Genomic DNA, 19,519 nt, shown 5'->3' with positions numbered 1-19,519 from the left:
TTGATTTCTGCCAAACAGTCTCTGTTAAAACAAATTAAAGTCACAGAACTTATGAAAAAATATTGTCATTATATAGACAAGATTTCAAACTGTTTGTATGAGGTATGTTCAGAAAATTCCAGAACATTCATATTTCATGCTGATGGTGTGTTGGATCATAATGTAGTATGCATTCCTGCACATGCCTGTGTTTAATGTGTAACTTCTGGAAGTTTGATTGTTGTATGTCTGTTAGTTATTGTTCAATGCTGTATTTAGTAGAACATTGTGTCACACAGTTTGCAAATTTTGAGATGATATAGTTAGAGGAGCAACGTGTCTCCACAGGGAAACACTTGCAGACACACACCAAATGATGCAGGAAGCCTATGGTGATGGGTGCTTAAACCATACTTGGTGTTATGAATGGTCCACATGGAAGTTAAAGATGCCACTTGTTCGTCTACCAATTATGCTCATCCAAGGAACATCAATGAAATTGTGCATGTCAATCAAAGACTGACTGTCCAAGATATTGCAGAAGAATGTAATATTTCAGTTGGATCATATTATGAAATCGTGTCGAAGCATCTTGGAATGCATCATGTTGCCACCAAGTTCATTCCATGGCTCATGAATCAAAACTAGAAAGACATTCGCCTCACAATCTGTAAAGAGTTTTTGGATCACACAAGTGAGAACAAGATTTTCCTTAAGAGAATCATAATCGGTGATGAGATGTGGATCTACAGTTGTGATGTTGATACCAAGGTTCAATCTTCACAGTGGCTTGAGAAAGGCTCTCCAAGACCAAAAAAAGTTCATCAGGTCAGGTCAAATGTCAAAGCTATGCTGATAGTTTTCTTTGAGTTTGAGGGATTAGTTCATCATGAATTCGTGCCACAGGGACAAACCAGTAATTGATGGTACTACTTGTTGTGATGACTGCAAGAAAACGTGATAAGGAAACACCCTAAAATGTGGCAAGACAATTCATGGCTCTTGCACCACAATAACACACCCCCATTTTCATTCTTGTTGGTGCGTCACTATTGCACAAAAAACAAAATCGCCATGCTGCCTCATCTTCTGTACTCTCAAGACCCGGCACTTGCAGACTTTTTTTTCCCAAGATTGAAAATCCCATTCAAGGAAGTAGATTTGCAATGATAGATGAGATAAAAAAAAGTTTTCAGACGGCTACCATGACTGCTTCCGGAAGTGGAAACAGTGTTGAGAGCAGTGTATCAATTGTGGAGGAGAGTATTTTGAAGGAGACCATGCACAATAAGTAAAAGGTAAGCATAGAAAGATTTTAGAGACAAAGTTCTAGAATTTTTTGAACAGACTCATATTGACTGCTTCTAGTGTTGCACTGTTTGGAAGAACTGACTGATCATGTGATTGATGACTAACAAGCAGGATTCAGGAAAGGTTGATCATGTGCCAAACAGATAGATAACATGGAGATGAAATGAAAGATCTGCCATTCCTTGCCTTCTTTGTGGTCATGAAAGAGGCCTATGGCTGTCAACAAACAGACTATTTTTGATACTCCAGAAGATCTCGGAGTGGACATGAAGCTCAAAGAATGAATCTATGAATCTGCCAAAGGCTGCATCAAAACTGAATGGCCTTGGTGTTTGACAAGGAGATGATTTCAGCCCCCTTTCCCTTTTCCCTACTGTTTAACTTAGTTCTGCACAGTGTTGTAACAGACTGGAAAAAGACATCAAATGTATGTACCTAAGATATTCTGGATACAGAGTCAACATTAAATGCTCAGCCATTGCTGATGATTTAAAAATTATTGCTAAGATATGGAAGAATTAAATATGCCACAGAAAAATTGCACAGGACATCAACAGAGGCAGGACTCTGGATGTCTTACAAGAAACTATTACATGCAAAATTTGTATCAAAACACCAGAAAAGTTCTACTGAAGAAAATTTTATAGCTATCTTTCTTCAGATTCCTCTGAAAGATCATATTTCCACTAAAATAATACAGTAGCTCAAAGTTAGGAAGAGCCATTGAACTTCAAAAGACATTTAAAATTATGTGGAACTACTACATCCAGAAAGTAATATTGCACAATAGCGACTTGTGACATTACAAGACAGTTCTTTCACTGAGAGCAGTATATGCTCTAGAGAACATAGCTCTTGGTGTTGCGGAACTGAAAAACAGGGGTGGGAAATTGTTACAAAAATATATGGCCCCACACAATAAACTGACATTTGCATGAAGTGGAGAACATGTGTGACCTCTACACACTGATAGATTAGCTCCCTAATACTGTGCACAAGATAAGCTTGAAATTCTGTGAAGATATTTATTAAATGACAATACATTCACCAAGAGACTTACCTTTATTATTAATTCAAAGATGATCAAACTCAGTGGCTTAGAAGAAATTGGATAAGATTTACAAGACATAAACTCAACAAAAGAAATTGTAATAAATTTTCTACCCTTTGGAACTCTAGTAACAAATTAGAGATTTATAGAGAGCCTTAAAAAAAACTGACAATAAATGGTTAGAAGATTGGAAGAAAATGCATAGTGAATTCATTATTTTGGATGGATGAGCAGGCAAAAACTATCAAATGAAGTTAAAAGCCCTTTAGGCTGGCAGTAGTAAGAAAAAAAGGAAAAGAAAATATAATGGGATTAGTGATATCTGTCTTGGTAATAATAATATAATATCATAATTCAGTACTGGTACCGATTATGTTTTTAACATAAGTGAATGACGTTCCAATGACTTTAAAAGACATTTTAAAAAACTTTGATTGCGTTACTGATGCAACTACATTATTTGAGGAGATGCTTTAACTGACAAAGTCTCATTTTCTGTTAATTTTACTATGCTAAACTTACTTTGAATATTCACAAAAATTAACTGTAGTTAATTATTAATGTATTTGTCATCAGTTGCTTCTGCTTTTCAATATTTAGCTTGACTCATTCCATTTCCTTGAAAGTTCTTCATTAAACTCCTTCATGTAGATGAATCCGCTCATTTCTGAATGTACTATACTGATGCTGATGACAATGCAAAATAAATTATTGTAGGTAAATTCTGTTTTTGAAATATAAAAACAGTGTAGGAGAAAGAAAAGGGCACAGAAAAAGTAATCAAAAATAATCAGGTTGCAGCTGCAGTGATAAATCACTGTGAACTCCCATTCAAAGAAACAGAACATACCTATATCATTTATGAGTAGCTTGGTGTAGTGTCTCTGATCTTAAACCAAAATCTCGAAATTCATTATTTTGTACCCTTTTTCTGTTACCATTGACACCGTGTTATTTATTCCAGTTTCATTATGACATAAATGCATTATTGTTTTTTCTCTCAAATTCAGGAGCTCAGGGAAAAATTTATTTTTAAACTGGTGCCGATGTTGAATCCTGATGGAGTGATTGTTGGGAACAATAGGTGTTCACTTACTGGGCGTGACTTAAATCGTCAATACAGGACTGTGATTAGAGAAACATACCCACCAGTATGGCACACAAAATTAATGATAAGACGGTGAGTGCTTTGACACATATTTAAGGTACACTGGGATATTCTCTGAGGAAGTTACTTGATACTGTCTGCACACACTAATTTGACACTCAGTGAGGTGGCTGATGGCAGCAACCATAAAGGCGCTTCCCATTTATGATCATTCCCATCAACCATCATGCCAAGTATCAATTTGGTTTGTGTGAACAGTATACAAAACTCTTTATTATAATATGTAATTATGTGTATCAAAATATTTTAAATGTACAGTCAGTGGCCTGCTTGTGGAAACTGCCAACAAGGCAACACTTAGTGATTTGTAGCTGTTGATCACTGTAAATTCTGGTGTGTTCCTTGCTTCTACTGCTTAGTTTACTGTTGTTGTTGGATTACGTAAATACAATTTAATATTTTTTTATACTTTTCACTTGTCACTATTATGTTATGTTTTGAATGGAATATCTCATCAGCAACACAATATGCACATACAGTGCTGAATCAAAACAATGTGACTACATTCTTAAATAACATGTTGGTCCATGTTTGCAAAGCACTATAGCAGCAAATCTGCACAAGATAGTTTTGATAAGTCCTTGATAGGTTTCTCAAGGTATGTGGCACCAGATGTCTACACAGAGGTTGTACAATTCCCCTAAATTATAAAGCTGTGGTTTGTGGATGTAGAGCAGATGCTCAATAGTATCCCAGATGTGTTCCATTTGGTTCATGTATGGCAAATCTGGTGATTAATGAATCAACATGAGTTGACCACTGAAATTTGATTCTGACCCTGTGACACAGACAATTGTCCTGCTGGAAGATTGTATACCCACTGAAGAGTACATCAAGCATTAAGGGATGCAGGTATTCAGCAGTAGGGCCTAATGCTTGTGTAGTCCGCAGTTGTCATGGTGCCTTTGATTATTACCACAGGTTCCATGGAAGCCCATGTGAATGTCTCTCATAGCATAACACTGCTCCACTCCAGGTTTTTGGCAGTGACATGGTGCATGTTTCAAGCAGCCATTCACTTGGCTGATGCTGATCTGCTCCAGGCTTGTGGCAGTGACATGGTGCATGCTTCAAGCATCCATTCACTTGGATGATGGTGTTTCTGAACACAACCATTGATGTGATCCATCTGAATTGGCGACACACTTCTGTTGATTCACAGTCTAATCTTGATAATCCCGTGACCACCAAAATCATAAATGATGATGTTGTGGGTCAACATGGGAACAGGTTGGACTTGTTTGCTTTGGAACTCATCGTACAATGAAGTGTGCTGATGGTGTTGTTTCCAGGGCTCTCAAGTGTCCAGCCGGATGTGATCGTTGAAGTCCCACAATATTTCAGCGAATAACCTTTCCGCCATCATCAGGTGGTTCTGATGGAATGGTATGTCTGCTCATTGTCAGTCGGGCTTCAATTCCCTGCGCTGACGGTCTGATTGCAGCCACCAAACTTCCAGTTGCGGCCGTCGACATTCCATTTGCGAGTGCTGATGCTTCAATTGCGACTGTCAACAATCCATTTGCGGGCGTTGACCCAGGTTCGCGCCCACCCTGGCGTCGCGCCGGGTGGTGGAAGATGCAGAATCTCATGGAGTGTCCTCTACGGCAGTCATAGGAGGGCCTTGTGTCCGCTTGTGGCGTGACTCCTTGATGGAGTTAAGTAATGGTTGCCATCCCTTGCTTAGTTGAAAACCTGTGTCTCCGTTTATGAGACTGTCCATTACGTGAATTTCAATGGCCTCCTTGAAGATGCTGTGCTAGTAGAAACTGGTAGGTGCCAGAATCTTGATCTCTTTGTATTTCGCGTTGTGTCCAGTTTCCAAGCAGTGTTCTGCCAGTGCTGATTTGGTGGGCTGGCCCAGGCGTGTGTGGTGTTGGTGTTTTTTGCAGCGGTCTTCGACTCTTCGGATTGTTGACCAATGTATTATTTGCTGCAACCATATGGAATATTATATATACCCACTTTCTTGTGGCCAAATCTGTCTTTCACTGTCCCCAATAGGGCCCGTATCTCGGATCGTGGTCGGAAGACCATGTCAATTTTGTGTTGTTTTAGCAGTCTCCCAATTTTTGATGTTGCGTTGTCTGCATACGGTTGAAAGGCAAGGCTTGTTTCCTCGTCTTTAGACTGTTCTTCATCTGGATTTCGCCAGTGTTTCCATCGTCTGAGGGCTGTCTGAATCTGTCGTTTGCTGTATTCGTTCTTGTGAAACACATTTTCTAGGTGTTTGAGTTCTTTGTGCAGACTTTGGTCATGCGATATCGAGTATGCCCTATGAACCAGTGTGTTCAGCATCCCGTTGAGCAGTACACGCTATGACCCAGTGTGCCATTTGATCTCTGCTCTACGAGTACATCAAGAAAGGGTAATTTCTCTTCCTTCTCGATCTCCATGGTGAACCGTATGTTGTCGTGGACGGAATTTAGATGTTCTAAAACCGTCTGCAAATGATCAGGTCTGTGGGGCAAGATGACAAACGTGTCGTTCACGTATCGGTAAAAACATACGGGTTTCCATTCGGCCTCTTGAAGTGCCTCCTCTTCGAAACTCTGTATAAATAAGTTGGCTACCACTAGTGAGAGAGATGTGCTGATGGTCTTCCAAAATATTTGTACCTGCATTAGAATTGTATTATGTCATCAGATCTGTCACAAAATGCCACCTATCTTGCTTTACAGAATGGGTAAGTCTCTGAAGTATAGACACAAACATGGCAGAGCGTAAACTTGAGACAATTGATGCTGGCATTTACATGGCAGAAATGTATAGATGCTAATATCAGTTGTCTCAAGTTTATGCTCTGATTTATTTGTGCCTATATAACTCTCCTGGTAATGCACCAATAATGACTATGTTGTAGTTTAAATATAGATCTGCAATAAATTATGGATTTCTGCAATTGACTGCTGTCCTCCTTTACATTTGAATATTCAATGGCCGATGTGCACCACTGGTATCGGGTGGATTCCAATTTACATATCACCAGAATAGATCAACAGCAAGTGAGGGCACTTGCTCATCTCCCAACCCCTATCTCCCCTCAAGAATCTGGAGTATAGAGTTTTTATTCTTTACCCAATTCTCATACACTTCTGGATGTGATTTCTCATGAGTCTGGTGTATCTCTCATGTAGCCAGTTTTAGTATTACTGTGGCTCAGGCAATTGCTGTATAACTTATGTTTGTTTGGTGGATGCAATATTATGGAAAATTATGTTATTTCCTCGGGCACTGCTGCATTTTTGTGTTGACCTAAACTCAGAGCAGATGCAGACTGTTGCAGGATAGTGTTTCTTTCCTGTTGATTCCTCATATCTGTGTTTATGTGGGTACAGAGGAGAACAAGTCCAATGCATCAACAAGCTGCCACAGATTCCCAGAAGAACCTCCATCCCCTTTCCACTGCCACATAATTTAACCATGGTAGTAGCCTGGTGTCCATCATCAGTTCTCGGGTCACCTCAGTCCCATCCCTTCTGCCATAACTAACATTATTTGTATATGAATAAAAATATTGTTTCTAAATATTTTACTGCTTTTTTTCCTCACTGATTGATCATTTTGTTGAACATATGTTTAACTTAAATCATAAACTTCAAAAATTGTCATATCCATAATCATTTTAATGATACAAAAAGATCCACTTCAAAAATATTCATTAAATCATGCTTATCTTTTAAGTATCAAAGAAATATTGATTGGGGAATTCTGTTCTCTGGCGTAACATACATTTTTTTGTGTCAGTTGCAAAAGTTAGTTCTTGTTGTGTGACACAATTCATTTGCGTAAAAAATAGCAATTAGAGTCTTGTTTTCAAGAGATTTTTTTGTGCACAGTGTAGGTCACATAAAAAATTATCAAACAGTGTATGGTTTTCATTTAATAAATATCTAAGATTTTCATTTGAATCTCTCCAACTGATCAGAATGAAATGCATAAACTTGTAGAATCAAGGATGATAAATAGAGAACTCCCACTGATATCTAGATACTGTTTTTAAAATATTTGCAAGCAAAGAAAATAAGAAAATGTTTCCTTTGAATGTAATGTTGTGGCAGTTGTTTTCACCTTCATTTATTACACATTTATTTAATTAATGACAAGCCACTTCAGTTGCTGATATATTCTTGATGTCGCTTCACCACAACACAATATCTACTTGAAAATGACCTGGATGTGAAGCCCAAAAACTGAATGTTGATTTAAAAAAAAAAAGACTATATCAGCAACTGCAGCAGTCTTTCTATAACAGTGTATAAAGTTGTGGAACAACGACACTATCTAGACACCGCACAACTAGTAACATATTTATTTGTCATTGGGAAGCATGAGCTTTCTGCTTACATAGTATAACTCTGAATTACAAAATTTGCAATTACCTTTCTTCATTACTAGACTGATTGAGGAATGTGGAATTGAAATGTACTGTGATCTTCATGCACACTCACGAAAGCACAATGTATTTATGTATGGATGTGAAAGCAGACGCATTGGGGACAGAAGGCTGCAAGAACAAGTGTTCCCTCTGATGTTGCATAAGAATGCTGCTGATAAGGTAATATTTTAGAAATCTTCCCATAGCACAATATTACTTGCAGTACATTCATATCTTTACAAAACCATTTTTAACAGTTCTCATTTGAGAACTGCAAGTTTCGTATTCAAAGGTCAAAGGAAGGAACAGGTCGTGTAGTTGTGTGGATGATGGGAGTTACTAATAGCTATACAATGGAGGCATCATTTGGTGGTTCAACTCTCGGAAGCCGTACTGATACTCACTTCCACAGTCAAGATTATGAACAGATGGGTCGTTACTTTTGTGAGACATTGTTGGATTTTTGTGACCAGGAACCAAGCAAGGTGAGTTATCTAGTTTGCATGTGGTATATGAAGTAAAATTGTGAAAAACTGGGTAATTTAAAAATGAAAGCAGTGCATAAAATCAGTTTTACTGTCAGATTATGTTTTACTTTGTTGTGTAATTTCACAATGACATAGAAAACATACTAATTTCAATCAGTTTTATAATTTTGTTTCACCTCACTTTACTGTAAAGTGTCTTCCACTGACATACATTTCTCTTTATTCATGCTAAAACTTCATATCTGAATTTCTTTGACAAGACAGTTGTATCAGATTCTATGTTCACGTTACATACATGCTGAAGTTGAACAAGTTCTTTGTCAGTTTTTCTTTTTTTCTTCCTCTTCTGCTTCCAAATTGTTTTACTTAATGTACCTTATACAAGAATGCAGCAAAGATTTTTAACTGTGGAAAGTGACAGTTCTATTGATAAAGCAAGCTAAAGCGAACAGAGGAAACTATTCATTGAACTATATGATGTCAGAAGAAATGCTATAAAGAGATTTTATTGCCATCATTTTCTCAGTCATAGTTTACTCTCTACATCTGCATCTACATCTATATGACTGCTCTGCAATACATACTTAAGTGCCTGGCAGAGGGTTCATTGAACAACTTTCATTGTGTTTCTATACCATTTCATTTTGAACAGCAAATGGGAAAAACGAACCCTTAAATCTTTCCATATGAGCTCTGATATTGCTTATTTACAAGATTCTCTGCCTATGTAGATGCATATCAACAAAATATTGTTGCATTCAGAGGAGAAGTTTGGAGATTGAAATTTTGCAAAAAGATGTTGCCGCAGGGAAACAGGCCTTTGTTTCAATGGTTGCCACCCAAAATCACATATTGTATCTGTGACACTCTCTCCCTTATTTTGCAATAATAAAAAACTAGCTGCCCTTCTTTGAACTTTTTTTGTTATTCTCTGTCATTTCTGTCTGCTAAGGGTCCCTTACCAGAGTCTGTTTAGTGCATTTGTTGCATCTTCTAAGTGTTCTATGAATAAAATGCAGTATTTGGTTGGACTTGCCCACCACTTTAACTATGTGATTGTTCCCATTTAAGTTGTTCATAATTGTTATTCATGTGTATTTATTTGCATTGAGAGCCTTAGATTTGACAATATTATGAAAAGGATAGATTGCTAATCACCATGTAGAGGTCTGCCCCCAGTAGCTGAGTGGTCAGCGCGACAGACTGTCAATCCTAAGGGCCCGGGTTCGATTCCCGGCTGGGTCGGAGATTTTCTCCGTCCAGGGAATGGGTGTTGTGTTGTCCTAATCATCGTCATTTTGTCCCCATTGACGCGCAAGTGGCCGAAGTGGCATCAAATCGAAAGACTTGCACCAGGCGAGCGGTCTACCCGACTGGAGGCCCTCATCACACGACATTAAAAAACCATGTAGAGGAGACATTGAGATGCAGACAGGCCCACCAAAAGACTGCTAAACATTTGAGCTTTAAGCGAATAGACAACATGCATACATTCACAAAAGCACAACTCGCACAAACAAGACCACTGTCTCTGGCCACTGAGACCAGACTGCAAGCAACTGCGCATCATGAGAGAAACCTTCTGGGTTGAGGGGGTAAGGAGGAGGCTGAGGTGGGAGGGACAGGTATAGCAGGGTAGGGGTGAGGGTGGTAAAGTGTTGCTTGTGGGAGCATGCAGGAACATGATGGGGACAGGGTAGGGCAGCTAGGTGCAGTAGGGAGGTTGGGTGGAGAGGGGCAGTGGGAAAGGAGAGAAAGAGGCCAGGGAAAAAATACAGAAGTAGAGGAGGAGAAAAGGGGAAAGAGAGACTAGTGTGTATGTTTGTAGAATAGAAGGCTGTGTAGTACTGGAGTGGGAGCGGGGAAGAGGATAGACAGTTGGAGACCAGGGACTAGCGATGGTTGAGGTCTGGGAATGCAGAATATTCCATAGAGAGATTTCCCAGCAGTGCAATTAAGAAAAGCTGCTGTTGGTAGTAAGGATCCAGTTGGTGCAGGCTATGAAGCAGTCAATGAACTGAAGCACATCATATTGGGCAGAATGTTCAGTAACAGGTTGCCCACCTGTCTCTTGGCCACAATTTGTCAGTGGCTATTCATGCAGACAGATAGCTTGTTGACTGTGACGACCATGTAGAAAGCAGCATAGAGGCTGCAGTTTAGTTTATAAATTGCATGGCTGCTTTCACAGGTAACTCTGCCTTTGATGAGTAAGTGATGTTTGTGAGTGGATTGGAGTAGGTATTGATGGGTGGACATGTGGGACAGGTCTTGCATCTATGTCTGTTGCAGAGTTATAAGGCGTGAGGAAAGAGGTTGGAGGCAGGGGTGGAATAGGGCAGACAACGATATTGTGCAGGTTTGGTGGGTGGCGGAATACTCCTGGGGGAAGAATGCAAAGGATAGTGGGTAGGATATTTCTCATTTCAGGGTATGACTGAGACAGTCAAAACCCTGGCAGAAAATGTGATTCAGTTGCTACAGTCCTGGGTGGTACTGAGTCACAAGGAAATTCTCCTTTATATCTGGATGGTGGGAATGTGGGAGGTGGTAGGTGACTGGAGAGACAAGGCGTGGTAGATCTGTTTCTATACAAGATAAGGAGGGTAATTTTGGTCTATGATAGCCTCTGTGAGACCCTTGGTACATTTGGAGAAGCACTGCTCATCACTACAGCTACAATGTCCATGGGTGTCTAGGCTGTATGGAAGGAACTTCTTGTTATGGAAGGGGTGTCAGTTTTCTAAGTGGAGGTATTGTTGGGGGTTGGTAGGTTTGATGTGGATGGAAGTACTGATGTAGTCATCTTTGGGGTGGAGATCAACATTAGGGAAGGTAGCTTGTTGGTTTGAGGGGGAATGGTGAAGCATTGTTGAGGTATTGGAGGAATGTGCATAGGGAAAAATTTCTTGAAAAACTGTCTTTCTGGTACCACCATGTTTCTGCATGCTCCCACAAGCAGCACTTAACTGTTCCCCAGCCCAACCCTGCTACCCCTCCCCCTTTCCACCCCAGCCTCCTCATTACCCCCACCAGCCAGACTGCTTCTCATTTCACATGCAGTTGTTTGCAGACTGGCTTCAGTGGCCAGAGACAGTGGTCATGTGTGTGAGAGTTGTGCTTGTGTGAATTTGTGTGTGTTGTCTACTTTAGAGGAAGGTCTTTTGGCCTAAATCTCGCATGTTGAGCAGTCTCTGTTGTGTGAACTTAACATCCCCTCTATATGGCAGTTAGCAATCTATCCTTCTCTTAATATTGTCATTATTCCAACCTGGAGTTTTCATTGTTTGATTTGACTTTTAGATTTGTGTGATTTATCATGTAACCAAAATTTAATGGATTCCTTTTAGGACTCAAGTAGATGTCCTCACACTTGTTGTTGCACCATACAGATATCTTGTATAAATCATTCTAGAATTGCTTTTGATATTCTGATGACTTAACTAGACGATAAATGACAGCATCATGTGCAAATAATCTAAGAAGGCTGCTCAGATTCTGCTCTAAGTCATTTATATGGATTAGAAACATCAGAAGGCCTTTAACCCTTTCTTAGGGAATACCAGATATCAGTTCTGTTTTACTTGATGACTGTCTGTCAGTTACTACAAATTGTGACCTTTCTGACAGGAAATCGTGAATCCAGTCGCACAAATGAGGTGATACTCCTTAGCCACGTAATTTTGTTAGAAACATGCAACATTTCCAGTATCATCTCATGATCAGATTAAATTTTACTGTGTATCTAACAGTTGTGTTAAGGTCAAACGCAACTAAAATATATCGCCTGACTCTGTGAGAATACAGAATGACAAGCCCTAATTGACTATGTACTGTTGGAAATAATGCTCTGTTACAATAGGTAGCAGTTCACAGTGATTCAGAGCACTATTTAGGTACTGAACTACTTGCCATTACTGCATCCTTACAGGCCAGCTGCAATTAATCCACCTGACAAAACTTACATGACCTTCCCTCTAGTGCAGCTATCAGTATGTTGCACTCAAAAAATGTGAATTCTGAATATTTAAGTGTTCAACACAAGCTCACTTGGAGAGTTTGCATATAACTATAAATGAAGAGAAACTAATTCTTCTAGAAGGGAACTATATTTTGGAGCCCAGTGTCCTCACAATAAGTGGTTGTACATTCATAATTACATTAAAACAAAATCAAAGGTGGGGCTTATCAGAATTCTCAAAGCAGTCTTAAACATGAGTGTGCCGACACCAGTGGTGCAAAGGCCACACACAAAAATTCACTAACATAAGAGTGTTGTTGTTGCAGTCTTCAGTCCAAAGACTGGTTTGATGCGGCTCTCCATGCTACTCTACCATGTACAAGCCTGTTCATCTACGAATAACTACTGCAACCTACATCCTTCTGAATCTGCTTACTGAAATCATTTCTTGGTCTCCCTCTAAGATTTTTAACCCTCCACACTTTCCTCCAGTACTAAACTGGTGATCCCTTGATGTCGCAAAATGTGTCCTACCAATCAATCTCTTCTTCTAGTCAGATTGTGCCACAATGCCACAAACCTCTGCTCTTCAGTTCTATTCAGTACTTCCTGAGTAGTCATGAGATCTACCCATCTAATCTTCAACATTTTTCTGTAGTACCACATTTCTAAAGCTTTTATTCTCTTCTTTCCATACGTGGATACACTCCATACAAATACATTACTTTCAGAAAATACTTCCTGGCATTTAAATCTGTATTTGTTGATAACAAATTTCTCTTCTTCTGAAATGCTTTTCTTTCCATTGGCAGTCTACATTTTATATCCTCTCTACTTTGGCCATCACCAGTTATTTTGTTGCCCAAATGGCAAAACTCATCTACTATTATAAGTGTCTCATTTTCTGATCTAATTCCCTCAGCATCACATGATTTAATTCACCTACATTCCATTGTCCTTGTTTTGATTTTGTTTGACATAATCTTATATTCTGCTTTCAAGATCCTGTCCATCTCATTCAACTGCTCTTCCAAGTTCTTTGCTGTCTGTGACAGAATTAAAATGTCATTTGCCAACCTTGAAGTTCTTATTTCTTCTCCCTGTACTTTAATTTCTATTCCACATTTTTCATTTGTTTTCTTTACTGTGTGCTCAACATCTAGATTAAATAACATCAGGGATAGGCTACAACCCTGTCTCATTTCTTTCTCAACTACTACTTCCCTTTCATGCCTCTTGACTCTTATAACTTCCATCTGGTTTTTGTACAAGTTGTAAATAACCTTCTGTTTGCTGTATTTTACTCCTGCTACCTTCCAAATTTCAAAGAAAGTACTCCAGTCAACATTGTCAAAAGTTTTTCTAAGTCTTCAAATGCTATAAACATAGGTTTTCCTTTCCTTAACCTGAGTTCTATGAGAAGTCATATGTTCACTATTGCCTCGAGTGTTCCCACATTTTTCCAGAATTGAAACTAATTTTTCCCAGGTCAGCTTCTACCAGTTTCTCCGTTCTTTTGTAAAGAATTTGTCTTAGAATTTTGCAACCATGACTTACCAAACTGATAGTTTGGCAGTTGTCACATCTGTTAGCACCTACTTTCTTTGGAATTGGAATTATTACATTCTTCTTGAAGTGCGAGGGTATTTTGCCTGTATCAAACATCTTCTTCAGTACATGGAAGAGTTTCGTCATGTCTGGCTGTCCCAAGGCTATCAGCAGTTCTAACAGAATGTTGTCTGCTCCCTGGGCTTGTTTGCATGTTTTATAAATGCTACAATACAGATTACCTGTATTGAGGAGATGCAGTTAATGGTCATTGCCACACAGGGCTTGTTTAAGTATCCTGCCTCAAAGCAACAGTTCAGTTGGAATCCTTTAAGCAGGCTGTCATGAAGCAACAGTCCCCACATGCTCTGGGCCTCGGCCCATTCAGCCTGTGAGTCCAAAAGCTCAATTTCCTTCTTATATAACCTTTATGGTTGTACGTATTTCAAATTTTCCTTGAACAAAAACTTAATGCCGCTTTCCTCTCTCAGCACTCCTGCTCTACATATTTTTGCTGCTTGTACAAATTCACTGGTTTGTTCTTTGTGCCTATTTTCATTCCTGATGTTTTGAATATCTAATTTTGAACCCCACAGATCCCCCATTTGCTGTCTCAGTGAACCTCTATTGTTTACTGTTTCCACTGCCATTGATGTTTGTTCTTCAAGTAATGTCACGATTCCAAACACATCCCCACCTCCAGGCCTCTTTATTATGTTAGAGTCCTTAGCATACCACATTTTCTGGTTGTGCCTTCTGCTATTTCATGTGCTCCCTTCATTCGTTTTGTGACAACAGTGTCCAAGGCCACCTCTCCCCATTTCTTGTCCCAAGTTACTCGCAATCCCTGCTAAATGCAACGGCGTGCTAGCCCTGGTACTAATACCCCCATCAGCACCTGCACCTCGCCTCCAACGTCACTTGTGGCCTCTGCTGTCTGTTATATGTTCATATGAATTCCGTATCCATTCTGCTCTGGAGTTTCATTAGGTGATGGGATCTCAGACTTCCATGCCTCCGGCCAGTCCCTCACTGAGACATTGTCTAGTTTAATGTGTCATCATGAAGAGTCTGATTGTCATGTTCCATTTCTTCTCCACTGTGCACAATATTCTGTCACTTATCACATCCATTACACGAGCGAACAGTGTCATGCATAAGCTGTATCAGCCTCCCCTCTTCCCTCCATCATGACACACTTTGCTGGCTGCTGTCGCTACCATGCAAATGTTCCACTCATTCTGTGAACCTCATATATTGGTCATAATTGCCCCTAGGTGCAGCTACCAATTCCCAACAGATTTTTAATGGCAATATTTATTCTCTGCCCACAGCTAACAGTTTGATAGCCATACCCAAGTCAAGAAATTTGATTTGCTTCCACCAAAATTCACAAGTTTCCTTCAGGTTCCATGATCTGCTTGATATTTGTTATCAGTCCAGAAACCCACCAACAACTCCCTTTGACTCTCTTCAGACCAATATTCTTTTAAAAACTTGTCACTACACTTTGATAAATCAATACAAGTATTAGACACCTCTTTAACCCATCTAACAGTGTCCTCTTGTAAATAGCCTATCACAAAAGAAATCTGTTTTTTCTCTAATCTGGATATGTGCAACATGTCCAAGAATGTCTGTATGATCAAGTTTGGATGCACATTTCTAAGCAGATTTAAGCAATTAAATTTCATACAGCGAAAGAATGCTGCATGCGCTGGAGCACACGATGAAGCCTGTTCACCCCATCTTTACATCTTGGACATTGCTTGTTCATTTTTGCAGATTGCTTGTTCATTTTTAATCATTGATGAGTTCAGTGTCTTATTATGCACAACCTGTCCTCTTTGAAGTGATTCATGCGCTGTTTGCTCTGTGATCATCACTTGAGTTGTATCTCTCACAGGCCCCTTGAAATTATTACTGTGTTCCAAACATAAGTTGTTACTAATGCTACTTAACTCTCTAGTAACCAGAATCAAGCAAGACTGGGGCACACCAGCCAATGGGCTGATAGTGTCAACGGGGAATCACCAGTACAGCACAGACACACACAACAGGGATGACTGACAACACATACCTCAAGGCAAAATACCAAGACCACAGAGCAAAATCAAACTGGATACCAAGACGTAGCAACTATCAGTGACCAGAGAGAGGATGAATGGATAAACAATCACTAGCACTGTCGAAACACGACTGTGGTCTTAGCCCCTGTGCTGCCAGCTTTATTTAAGTGCTGATAAGCTGGTGCAGTGGGTGTGGCCTGTGCATAGCACTGTGGCAGTGACAGCAGCACTCGCAGATTATAGGGGTGCTCCCTAGCTCCTGTCATCTACATCCATGCTTTCTGGTGGGTTGTAAAAATTGTCAGGCTGGGATACCACATCCCTCCCTCCCAAAATGGGCACATAGAGCCTGAAGTGCCCTAGGCAATGTTATAGAAAGTGAACAGGTCATGTCCCATCAGTGGAGGCTGCCAGCTGATAGAAGGGATGTGGGCACTGTGCTGGGGAACTGCAGTGTGGGGGATGATCCTCAGAGCAGATGGAAGCTGTGGTGATGTCTCGACCTCCTTACCTGTGCCCACAGGAGCTGCCAATGATGTACTGGAACACAAATGGTACTCTGTGAGGCAGAGGAACATATGAGGTCGGGGACTCAAGAGTGATCCACTGCTGGAGGTGCAGGCTGGAGGCAGGAACGAAGTTGGTTTATGTGCCAGTGCTTCAAACCTCTTGGGGTGCCAATCGTCATAAGGTGCTGCACCATCATTAGTGTTCACTACTATAGCTGGCATCTGTGAGGATTTCGATTGATAGCGACATGCCCAAACAGCTGAACCTGGAAGGTATTGTCCACCATGTCGGGTCTGGGGTTCCTTGGGTTGGGGTGCCAGGAGTTGGAGGAGGATATGAGACTGTTGACCATAGAGGAGTTCTGCTGGACAGTGGTCATGGATAGGAGTGGGCCTATAGGCACTCAGGAACATCATGATTTCCGCTGTTACGGTAGATGCACCCACGGCCTTCAACATTTCTTTTTTAAATGTGCACACATCTGCATCACTTCACCATTGGAGGAGGGATGAAACATAGGGCTATAAGGATTTTTGATGCCATTGGTGGTGCAGAACTGTTCAAAGGCTGTAGCTGTGAACTGGGGTCCATTGCCAGTTGTGATGGTGTGAGGAAGCCCCTCAGTGGTGACACTCTACAAAAGGGCATTGAGTATGGCAGCTGTGACAGTGGACGTCATTCTGACTGCATAGTGGTAGTTGTAGTGGACATCATGCTGACTGCTTAGGGGTAGTTTGAATAAGCATCTATGACAGTGAGCCACATAGTGCCAACAAAGGGACTAGCAAAGTTGAGATGACTGCAATCCCAAGGGCGATGGGGAGTAGGCCAGGGCGCAAAAAGACTGAAGTGGAGCAGCTTGATTTTGAGCACATGCAGGACAGTGGCACACCATATCCTCCATGTCCTTGTTCAATCCTGGTCAGTAGACATGTCACCTGGCAAGGACTTTTGTCCATGACATATTCCAGTGCCTGTGATGGAGAAGTTCCAAGATGTGAGTGCGTTAGGTAGTTGGGATGACAGGGCTGTGCTTACCTGTCTCGATATTCATCAGGAGCACATTGGAGATGATGAACAATTGATGAGAGAGGTGAGCCCAGGTTCAGAGCTGAAGATCATTAACTTTGCAAAATAAGTGGGCCATCCTTGTAGTACATAGTGTATGACAGCCTGAAAGATAGGGTCATAGCACATGTCCGCTGCAGTGTGAGTAGCAGCGATAGGAAACCCATCCCAGGTGTGTTGTCATTCCTTATCAAAGTGAAAATGGAGATCTCCAGTTGGTCAAATACTGGGCTTGGTCCTGATAGTGAATGTGAGAGGGTATGTGTGTTTGCATGTTGTGCAGTAGACTTGTACTTGGTGGTGCAATTGTAGGAGCTAAGAAAAAGAGCCCAAAGTTGGAGCCTCTGAGCTGTCCACTCTGGAAGCCAAGAGTGTGGCCCAAAGAGTGCTACTAATGGCTTATGGTCTGTAACAAGGGTAAACCGGGTCCACAATAGGTACACATGGAATTTCTTCGCAGCACATATGACCACCAATGTCTCTTTCTCAATTGGGGAGTAATTGCGTTGCGCAGGCATCAGTGTATTTGATGCATAGGCGATCAGTTGCTCTGTACCATCATCATTATGGTGTGCTAGCACTGCACCAATGCCATAGGGAGAAGTGTCCACAGTCAAAACAAGGGGGCATGACGGGAAAAAGAGGTAAGGCAGGGTGCAGAGCGTAACATACATTTCAGCTGTGTGAAGGCCTGCTCATGGCCTGCCGACCACTGAAACGGAATGCCTTTCTTCTGCAACTGGTTGAGGGGATGCATAATGTGTGCTGTCTGTGGAATGGACTTAGAATATTAACTCACTTTGCCCAAAAATGCCTGTAACTCCTGGAGGTTTTGGGAACATGATAGAGAGTCAGTAGTGGAAACATTATGATCAGTGGACTGGATCCTGTCTTTGGTGAGCAAGTGGCCAAGGCAGCCCACCTGTTCCTGAAAACACTGGCATTTGTGCAGATGGCATTTGAGCCCTGCATCACATGATGTACTACAGAGGGAATGCAGGCTACACAGGTGGTCTTGGGGCATAGTACCCATAACAATTAAATCATAAAGGTAATTGGTAAAAGCTGGTATGGAAATGGTTAACTGTTCCAGGAATCACTGGAAGTTCACTGGAGCAGGAGAAATCCAAAAAGACAAACACTTGTATTAGTGTAAGCCAAAAGGTATATTGATGAAAACAATGTGTTGCAATTCTTCATCTAGTGGAATCTTTAAATAAGCATCAGCAAGACATATTTTAGAAAAACATTCACCTACAGCAAGCTTTGGGAGGAGGTCCTCTTGACGTGGTATGGGGTACATCTCCACCAGAGCTTGGGCATAGAGTGTCAACTTAAAATCTCCACATAGTCAGAGGGAGCCATATGGCTTCTGGACCATGAACAGGAGTGTGGCCCAAGCACTAGTTTTGGCTGGTTCTATGACCCTAGCATTGTGAAGACAACCTAGTTTGAACTAGGAGGCTGTAAGAGGACATGCTCGACAGAAACAGGGCACTGCATCTCGACGTAAAGAAATATATGCCTCAAAATTACTGGCACGCCTCAAGCCAGGCTCAAACGGAGCCACAAAAGAGGCACAAATATCATCAAGTTCCTGTAAGTGCACTGTGTCCAAGGTGACCTGAACTTCATCCATAATGGAGAACCCAAACAGCAAGAAAGTATCCAGGCTGAAAATATTGCCAGCTGAATGACTGTCGACAATACACAGCATTAACCACCTTGTATGTTGCCCTAGTGGTGAACTGACTTCTAAGGGGAGTCGACTTGCGAGAGGGTGGGGCCAGTGCTGGGTAACCCAGATGAGTGCTTATCAGGAGACTGACCAGGGAAACCGTCGCTCCCATGACAACTTGAAAATGAACATCCTGACGAGTGATGGTGAGATCAGTATATAACTTGGGGGCACAAGGATTGCCCTGGGGAATGATGGCCTGAAGTTCACGCACAAGTTAGGAGTGGGTCTGATTGACCTGATGCCTGAC

The 19,519-nt window shown here is 41.0% G+C and overlaps 1 protein-coding gene across 1 annotated transcript in view; it reads left to right on the top strand.

The window, feature by feature from the left end:
• LOC124788990 (cytosolic carboxypeptidase Nna1) overlaps positions 1-19,519 on the top strand; it is a 580,471-nt gene that overhangs the window by 229,961 nt on the left and 330,991 nt on the right. Inside the window, exons 9-11 of the mRNA XM_047256278.1 lie at positions 3,352-3,521; positions 7,908-8,067; positions 8,145-8,372. Coding sequence (XP_047112234.1) covers positions 3,352-3,521; positions 7,908-8,067; positions 8,145-8,372 — 558 coding nt within the window. The remainder of the gene's footprint in view (positions 1-3,351; positions 3,522-7,907; positions 8,068-8,144; positions 8,373-19,519) is intronic.

This window comes from Schistocerca piceifrons, chromosome 3 (genome assembly GCF_021461385.2).
Source record: "Schistocerca piceifrons isolate TAMUIC-IGC-003096 chromosome 3, iqSchPice1.1, whole genome shotgun sequence".
NCBI classification, from domain to species: domain Eukaryota; kingdom Metazoa; phylum Arthropoda; class Insecta; order Orthoptera; family Acrididae; genus Schistocerca; species Schistocerca piceifrons.
Note: the sequence above shows the minus strand (reverse complement) of the source record. Positions and strands in the feature narration are given on the sequence as shown.